We start from the raw sequence: 9,222 nt of genomic DNA, 5'->3' as shown, positions 1-9,222 counted from the left end.
CCAGCAGCCCGAGCTGCCCGCCAGAGGTTCTCCTCTTTGTTCTCACCCAGCAAAGCTCCTGCCGCTGGCATTCAGCCCCGCACAGCTAATGCGCCGCAGATGTGCTGCACGCCCTGCACGTTACTTACAAAGGGAGCTTAATGGCTTGGACGAAGCTTAAGTTACAAATAAAAGTGGGGAAAAAAGTCCTGCTGCTCTTGGCACCGTGCAACAGTTCTCCTGGTTTAACCCTTGCAAGGCACCACCTCCTCCCATCCCTCGGCCCAGGGGAGGCACCGTGAGCAGGGAGCTGAGGCCCAGCTGCCTGGGGAAGCATTCCAGGTTCAAAAGCTTCTCTCTGCCCCCACCTAAAGGCTCTGCTCACAGCACTGCACTGAGGAACCCCCATTTCTGTGCTGGCAAGCCCACCCAGCTCCCCATTTGCTATGGGTGAGAATTCAGGCCTCTCTGTCCTACTTAGGATCCAGCTGCAAGACCCAAGAGGATCCCAGCCTGCTCAGGCACCATACCTGTGACGCTGCTGCCTCGTCCTCACTGGACTCCGAGGAGGAGCTGTGGGCCAGCTGGGTCCCTCCTGGTTTCTGCAGGGAGCCTGCTGGAGGAGCAGAGTTCAGCCCATTAAGCCCACCACTGCTGCCCGAGGCTGAGTTCATCTACCCAGCACAGTTACTGCCACCAAAAGGCTTCTGCTCTCTTCAGAGAGAGGGGGACCACTCTGCTACACTGGAGGAGGAACCCCCTCCAAGCACTATGTGAAGGTGACACCTCCCACAGGGTAACAAAACAGTGTCCCCACCCTGGCTTGGCCAGCAGCACTTAGAACATCTTCTGGGGAGAACTGACCAGGCTTGGGGGGCTGCTTGGGCTTCTCCTCCTCATCACTGTCCGAGGAGCTGCTGCTGTCCGAGGTGTCCTCTGCCTGGGCAGGTGGCAGGGCCTGGCTCAGCCGAGTGTCCTGGGCTGGCTGCAGCCCTGCCTTCAGCCCTGCCTTCCTCGACTTGGCAGCAGAACTTCCCAGGAGTGGGGCAGCAGCGTTGGCTTGGGGAGCTTTTCCCACAGGAACCGTTTGCTTTAGGCTAGGAGGAGTGGAGGTCTAGGGAGAGAAAGACAGAAAGCCCATGAAGGAAGGGGGAATAACTGCTTGTGCTCATGAATTACAAGAAGCAGCCCAGAACAGGTGGGCTTGGACCACCTTGGCCTTTCTTCAGCCATCATGGTTAGCCCAAGAACCTCTCCTTCAGGGCACAGAGAACTCATCTCTGCCCAGCCCCCAGGTGAAGGAGGCAGATCTCCAGCAGACCCCCCTGCCCGTGCTCCCCAGGGAGGCCCCCACACCAGCCTCCTCCATCGTTACCTTTCCAGCCAGCACGTCCTGCTCCGAGGAATCGCTCGTTGAGCTCTCGGACACTCTGCTAACAGGAGGGGCAGCAGGTCCTTTCAGCCCCTTGCCCAAGGGCAGTGTGGCATTAGCCTTGGCAACCACTGCACTCGACACCTTGGCTGCTTTGACATTCTGCTGGGATAGACTCTGAAACAGATGAGAAAGAAAATCAGGACAAAGCACAACTTGGAGGGGAAGGAGACACGAGCATGCACCAATCCACCACTAGCTCCTGAGCCCTTCCACTGTTTTCAGCACAGCACCAAGGCTCATTTTTCTTTTTTATCCTCTATGCAGGCCAGCTCTGTCTCCTGTGAGCCTCTAAGCAGAGCCTCTGGCACAGCCAGGAGCAGAGGAGTGAAGGCCAGCACCTCAGGAGTGCCTAAAGCATCAGCTGAGTGCCCCAAAGACACCCATCCTGAGGGTGGGCAGGCAGGCAAGATGTGATGTGCCCGTGGGCTGCGAGATCCTTGCCCACGGCAGCACCAGCAGGACCTGAGCTGCAAACCCTGCTTTGCAAAGCAGGCACTTGGCCTCCAGGATGTCTCCTACACTCTCAAAGTCACACATCCACAGCGTGGCACATTCCAGCTTCACAGCGAGGCAGCTGAGGCTCTGGGGAGCTCTGCTGTGGGGACAGGAAGAGATGTGACACAAGGAGACTCGGGTGAGCGAGCTGGGATCAGCTCCACAGCACTCAGCAGAGCCCTGGGCACACATCTGGGTCACCTCCCATCTCTGAGGCAGGGTCTGGCTCCTCTAGCTGGAAGGCAGCAGGAACACTGTGCCACCCTTCAGGGCAGGCCCTTCCAGCCTCCCAGGGCTTGTGGAGGGGGAGTCTGGAGAGCTCCAGCTGCACCCCATGCCCAGGGGTTTGGGAGGAACCAGGGGTACAGTTGCCTTGGAGCTACCCAGCGCACGGAGACTCTGCCTGCAAGGATTTGGCTGTTTTTCCAGTCTAACACCCTGAAGCAGGGCAAAGAGGACAGAGTCCCAGAGGAGTTCTGGGCTCATGCATCTACTCTTCTTCCTGCCAAAACATTCACACCCTCCACTGCTCTCACACACTGCTAGCTCACTGCAGCCAAGAAGAGCTGGGGTCAGTGAGACCCAGGGATGCCGCCAAGAAAACCTGACCCAGCCAACAGCTCTCTGTGCTGCTCAGCATCCACCCAGCTACCACCTCCTAGGTCCCAAGACCTCCTGAGTGAGCAGGACTGGCAGCATCCACACCCCATGGGTCAGCAGCTCTTTACCTGAGAAGGGGGAACCATTTCCTCCTCTGAATCTGACTCCTCACTGGACTCATCGCTGCTGTCTGCAGGTGGAGGTGCTGGGGCTGGAGCTGGTGCCTTCTTCACAGTGGCTGCCTGGGGCACAGCATTGCTTTTCACTGCAGGAGGAGGAAGAGATGGTCACCACAAGCAAGAGCTGCTCTCTGTGGCGGTCCAGAGCAGGAGGTATCACAGCAGCTTGTGCTGTTCCACGTGCAGGGGAGAGGAGGAAGCCCAGGAGGATGCAGGTGAGGGATCCCAGGGGACTCACCAGCTTGTGGAGGCTGTGTCGGTGCCACGGGCGACTCCTCTTCGCTGCCAGAAGAGTCACTGCTCTCACTGTCTGAGGCCTGGCTTTTCAAGGTGCTTCCCACTGCTTTTTCAGGTGGCCCAGCTTTAGCAGCCTGGCTCAGGCTGGGAACAGGTCCAGGCTGTTCTGTTAACCTCTTAACAAAAAGAAACACAGGCCCAGAAATGTGGTATTAGTACAGGTGTTGTTTAGGAGTTTAAGAGCAGCTTCAGCTCAAGCTGGGATTTGTTTTACCCTAACACAGCTGTTACTAACACTGACTCCATCCTTGGCATGTCAGGATAGGAAGGGGCTTCAGATGGTGCCTGGACTGAGCTGCTGAAGACACACACCCCTGCGTTTGGCAATCTGCTTTTGCCAGGAAGCCCACGTGTGCTTTGCCACATGAGCATGCAGGGTGAACAGTGCTCTTAACAGTGATGCCTTGTGGAGGCAGAGACACTGGCTGGACAGGAGCCTGAGGGGAGGAGAACTCTCCCCCAGCCTGGGGAATCGGAGGGAGCTGGGAAGCCTTGTGCCAAGACACCTGCATGATTTGCAGACAATCTCAGAGCAGTGACATCCTAGAGCTGCTGCAGAGCTCAGCGCAGACAGGGGGCTGACCCAAGCACTTGGGAACATGGGGGGCAGGCAGAGACAGACCAGGGAGGACCCACTCCTGCCTGACCTGAGGGCTGCACACACCCCTCCTGCATGCTGCTGAGGGCTAGCAGGAGCAGAGGGAGACTGAGAGCTCACTGAAAGCTGGCACCTTCACCACCCGCAGATACTCTCCAGGCTCACGGTGCTCTGCACCCACTCAGTTTACTCCACTCATCCCTGGGCTGCTGTGCCAAGAGCACAGCCCGCCTGCCAGGGTGAGCAGAGCATCCAACTGCACGTGACAGCATCTCCCTTCAGCCTCCCAAAAGGTGAGAGAGATTCCCAGGGGGCTGCAGAGCCCCTGCCACCCCCGCAGTGCCACCCTCCCAGCTCATGGCAGAGAAGCTGGAGGTGCCAGGGGCTGCTCCCGGTGAGCTCCAGCCCAGCAGCCTCCAGGGAGCAGGGATCTCACGGAGGCTCCTGGCACAGCCCTGCCAAGGGCTGCCACCAGGGCAGTGTTTATCATCTCTAAGCCAAACGCTAAACAGACAACAGCATCTGCATGTTTATCCCATGACAGAAGAGCTCTCTGAACAAGCCAAGCACATTTTGACTCTGCTTAGAGAAACAGAAACCTCCACAGGCGCTTGGGGAGGGGGGATTGCAAACCTCACTTGTCTGTTTTGTTTTGATACCAGTGAGTCACTATCTCCAGGAGACAAGCCAGATTTGCAATGCTGAGGAGAGAACTACTTGAAGCAGACGCAAGAATTCACACGCTCCACTGGAATGTGCCAGCTCCTCTCCCTCTCGTCCCGAGCGCTGCTGTGCAACGGAATGTCTGCTGAGATCAGACCACACTCACTCAGCTTTTAAGACCTCACTAGCAAAGGGACTGGCCTCTCTTGCTGCTCGGACACACAGCACAAGGGCTGCTTCATTTTCTAACCTAGCAAGGGATGGGGAAAGAGCTGCCTTACAGAGGCATCCGGACACAGAAAGAACGTAACAGCACCCACAGAGAAAACACCAGAAGCTTGGCACAGCCTTGGGACTCCTCAGATCTTCCTGGGAGGAGGCCAAGATCCCTCCATGCACCTCACTTTGGTCACTGCCAGACAGCTGACGATGACCACGTCCTGTGGCGTGGCCCTGGGGGGTTCAGGCCAGCAGCTGAACTGTGACAGGCAGTGTCAGTGGCCAAGTGACACACAGGGAGCAGAACAACGCAGAGAGCTTCCAACAACTTCAGAGTCGTGGGTACCCAAGTAACTCAGAGAAGAGGAAAAATAACTGCAGAGGAAATAATTTTTCCTGCTCCCTCTCCAGCCTCAGAAGCAGGAGCTGGCTGTGGCTCAGCAGAACACGGTGACTCAGCTCCCACACAACCCATCTGCTGCTCCGCCGGGCCCGGGCACCACACGGCCAGAGGGGGCCAGAGGGGGCCATGTGTGCCCACCACAGGCTGCTGCTGCCTGCACAGACACTCTGTCTCTTGGGAGATGTGGCCTCTCCCCTGTAGCCCACGACAAAAACCTGAAGGCAGAGCTGTGCAGCCTGCACGGGTTTTCCTGGGATGCTCAAGCAGGCATTGGATGCTCCCAGGCTGTCCAGGGAGGTAGTGGAGTCACCATCCCTGGAATCGTTCATGGAACGTGTAGATGTGGCAGTTCAGGACATGGTCTAGTGCTCATGGTGGTGTTGGCTTGGTGGTTGGACTTGATGGTCTTAGAGGTCTTTTCCAACCTCAATGATTCTGTGCAGACACAGGTTCCCAGCTCGCACGTGCATCTCACACCCCCAGACCTGGTAAGCAGAAACTGAAGCCTGTTCACAGAGGACCCAAGTACCACCTTTGGCCCAAAATGTCCAGGAAAGAGGAAGCAGAGCAAAATTAGCAGTTCCAAAGAAAAAACTCACAGCATCTCTAAGGTCAATCCACACTGCCCTCCACCACCATCCTTCCCCCTCAAAATATGCAAACACCTTGTCAACTTCTTTGACTAAATATTCTTGAGTCTTCAGGGGTAAACACACCAATTAAGCAGTTCAATTTAGGCATGATGTTCATTTTAATTGTGCTAATCCACCCCCACAAGGAAAGATGAAGCAGCTTCCAACGCTCTCTATCTGTTTGGATCTTGCACAGAAGGGAGAGGAAGTCGCAGGATACAGTAAGTCAGTGGTTAGCATATGCCCAAGTAGCAGATGGTGAGGATGAGCTAAGAAGAGTTTGACTGGGAGGACAGAACTGTGGACACAGCTAAGCCTAATGGTTTATCTTAAGGCTTCGCTCGTGGTCTCTGTCTGTAGGCTACTAACATGGGAAGAAACAGCCTGCTTGGCAAAAATAGAGCTCCCTCGATGACAAGCTCTTCCTTGCTGTTGAGGGGTAATGGCCACTTTCCAAGAGAGAGGATGCTGAAGTGGTTCAACAGCCAGCTACCTGTCACTGCCAGCTTCAAATCAACACTGTGGGGAAACAAACCTACCCCAGCACATCCTTCACCTACAGAACGGAGGAACCTCAACAGTTTTACAGCAGGACTCCATGACACAGCTATCAGAATAGCTGCTCCTGCCACCCAGATCTGAGTCTTCACCAGTAATCATGCAGGAAGAGAGCAGCACAGAGCCAACTGTTTGAGAGGCGTCCCCCTCCACCCACCTTAGCAGACCAAGGCTATGAAGACAAAAAATGCAGAGCCTCTCCAGCTCCTGCTTGTCAATAGTGAAAGGACGTGTTGATGAAGAGCCTCCTTTCAAGACATGTGAGGCTCTGCCCCCAGCTCCCCTTCTGATCACAGCTGCCACCTCCAAAACGCTGCTTTCAGGGCACTTTCCAAGGGGCCCTGCAGCTGAGTTCGTGCAGAATGTCTCCAGGATGCTCTCAGGGAGGGATCTGCTTCCCTGTGAGTTCAGCCACCTAAATACAAGCCTAGTCTAAGATGATGGTCCTTCTCTAAAGACAGGCCCAAACAAACCCTGACAGGAGAGCCAAGGCCAAGCTATCTGTGACCCCACACGCCAGGCCTGCTCCAGGGGGACAAGCAGAGTGAAACAGTTGGTATCAAATAAATTAAGCCCACCCTGCTCTGGTGTGGCTGGGTGAGAAGAGCTAGGCTAGACCTGTTTCCAAGTAGAAAGATGGATCCTCCGCTCTGAGGGACTGAGGTACAACACACTACATGCTGCTGGTGCTTGAAGAAATGTTTCAGGGATAAACAATTGCCTTGCACGTCCCATCCCTTGGCACTGAGCTGAAGGTGTCACCTACCTTCTGGCTGACAGGCAAGGGGAGATCATCCTCTTCACTGCTCGAGGAGTCTCCAGAGCTCTCCACTGGCTTGGTACTTTCAGCAGCCTTCGTGTGAGTAGCAGTCTTTCCCAGGGTGGTTTTGGCCTGCTTTGGCACTGCTGGTTTTGGTGCTGGCTTCCCCTCAGACAGCAGGAGTGGTTTTGGTGGAGCTGCTTTGCTGGGGGGTGGTGCTGCTGCTGGTGTAGGTTTCGCCGTGGACGGGACGGCCTGGGAGGATTTTGGAAGTGGCTTTGTCTGGGCAAGACAAGAACAGTGTGAAACAAGGCAAACCCCCCAGCAGCATAATTCCTTTGCTCAAACTAATCAAGGGAAGAAATTTCAAAGCCCCCTGGGAAAGGCAAATGCTGAAAGAAGATTAGCAACTGGCAGAATGCTGGCCACCCTTTCATCTAGCTCTGTGGGGAGAGTTTCCCAAGGTGAGAGAGCAAGAGCAGAGTCCTGCCCAGCCTGCTGCTGCCACCAGCCCCCTCCAGTGAGGCACGTCGCAGCACTTCACTCCCCACAGCAGGGAAGCTGAGCTGCACTACAGTTCCACAAATGAGGCACTATTTACTGCAATTTATAGCTGAGAGGCAAACTCAACTGTGACAATTTGCCTCTTCAGGTGGGAAAAGAATAGCTGGGGTTTTTTTCTTTAAAAATACTGATGGATTGCTTTTCTTTAAGGCAGGCACCGTGGCTTGATTAAAGCTCTAAGCAAAGACATTTCCTCCCACCCTCAACATGACTTGGCTATACACCACAGGCATTTACAAAATATTCTTCCCCCTGCAATTCCTAGCCCTGGAGAGGTGTGGAGGGAGAGATGGGCTCTCAGACACACCTGGGTGAGTGAGGGGGGCTCCTCATCTTCGCTGTCTGACGAGTCGCTGCTCTCGGATGTGTCGTTGGGCTGTGGAGCCCCAGGAACTGGTGTGGACGTGGGTTTGGACTGGGCTGGTGCCGGGGCCCTTTGCCTCACTGAGTTCTTCTTGAGGGGCACTGGAGCAGCAGGAGCACTTTTCAGAGGTGCTGCATTAACCTGTGCTGTTTTCCCAGCTGGTTTCGCCTGCAAAAAGGGCGAACAAAATATCAGGAGGATCAGGTGAGATCTGTTTTGAAGGCAGCTACCTTGCTAACTTTGACCAGGACAGGCTTGTTCACACCCACGGGGCATGGACTATCTGAAGAAAGCTACTTTCTCCACCAGCTGCTTGACTCTATTTGTGGAGCTGCACATCAATCCCCCTGGACAGATCAAAGTATGTCCCTCCACTGCAGGGACTAGGAGGAACTGGGATGGAATGGTTGATGCTGGCAGGGTTAGCGGGGCTCTCACCCACACAGGGTGTTTCTCTGGCCTTGGGTTTGGGGATCCCACACACCCAGGGAGGGGGGTGTTGTCAGAAACACAGCACTGCAGCATTCCCTCTCTCCCTCAAGGGAAGGGAAGGGAAGTGATTTGCTAGAGACAAGGACTGGAGAGGTTACCTGGGCTGCTGGAGCTGCAGGCTGCTCCTCCTCCTCGGATGTCTCATCACTCGACTCCTCAGTGCTGCTCTCAGCAGCCCCAGCTGCCTGCTTTGGCTCTGAAACACAAGCCAGGAGATGCCACAGCTGCTGCCTGCTCTGGGCTCCCAGAGCACGATGCTAATGCGGCTTTTGAAGTCAGGGAAACAAAACAAGCTGCAGAGAGGGCTAAGGGGGGTGCAGGAAGAGGGGCTAAGCCTGCTGAAAGCATCAGGGGCCTGTTGGGAACAGCTTCTCCAGACAAACGCTGGCCCACAAACAGCCCTCCCTCGAGTGCAGGCAGAGTGGGAAATCCTTCCCAGCCACCCTCCAACCCGGCGGGGAGCTGCCCAGCCACACACAGCTCCCTGCAGGGGCACCCAGCCTGCCCGGGCCTCCTCTGGAAAGGGGCCAAGAGAATGACCATTTTCAGAGCTTCTGCAGTCTATTCCTCACCCCCCAGCCCCAACCCACACACTTCAAAGCAGTAAAAGACTTCCCTAAAGACTTCAAAACCCCGAAACAATCACTGTGCAATTGGGAACAAAGAGAAGATGCTGTGCTTTTTGGAAAGGCACTGCAGCATCTCCTCCAGATAGGCCATGCTGTTGGCTCCAACGCAGGAGCGCCGGGTGCTGCCAGACAGACATCTTAGCACAGGATCTGCTGTTCAGAGCGGGAGCAAGCACGCCGGATCCATCCCACAGAGCTCCAGAGCCAGCTGCTCTGCAGCATCCCCACAGCCTGCCCGAGGAGCAAGCATCGCCCCGAGCTCTCCAGCATGGGAGCAAGAGGAACACGCTGGGGGCACTGCTCACACAGCTCACACCCAACATCCACCCCACCCTGCAGGCCCTTACCTGCCCGG

General features: G+C 55.8%; 1 protein-coding gene across 1 annotated transcript in view; it reads right to left on the bottom strand.

Moving 5' to 3' along the window:
• Positions 1 to 9,222, bottom strand: part of TCOF1 (Treacher Collins-Franceschetti syndrome 1) — a gene marked incomplete at its 5' end in the record, with an annotated part of 16,937 nt that overhangs the window by 3,709 nt on the left and 4,006 nt on the right. The window contains 8 exons of the mRNA XM_008941464.1: positions 510 to 592; positions 844 to 1,093; positions 2,638 to 2,774; positions 2,927 to 3,101; positions 6,825 to 7,100; positions 7,690 to 7,914; positions 8,337 to 8,434; positions 9,215 to 9,222. The exon at positions 9,215 to 9,222 is cut by the window's right edge and continues 335 nt beyond it. Of these exons, the coding sequence (XP_008939712.1) occupies positions 510 to 592; positions 844 to 1,093; positions 2,638 to 2,774; positions 2,927 to 3,101; positions 6,825 to 7,100; positions 7,690 to 7,914; positions 8,337 to 8,434; positions 9,215 to 9,222 (1,252 nt within the window). The remainder of the gene's footprint in view (positions 1 to 509; positions 593 to 843; positions 1,094 to 2,637; positions 2,775 to 2,926; positions 3,102 to 6,824; positions 7,101 to 7,689; positions 7,915 to 8,336; positions 8,435 to 9,214) is intronic.

The sequence above is a fragment of the Merops nubicus genome, unplaced genomic scaffold, assembly GCF_000691845.1.
Source record: "Merops nubicus isolate BGI_N331 unplaced genomic scaffold, ASM69184v1 scaffold31145, whole genome shotgun sequence".
Taxonomy (NCBI): Eukaryota; Metazoa; Chordata; class Aves; order Coraciiformes; family Meropidae; genus Merops; species Merops nubicus.
The sequence above is the reverse complement of the archived record's forward strand: the minus strand, read 5'-3'. Positions and strand labels throughout refer to the sequence as shown.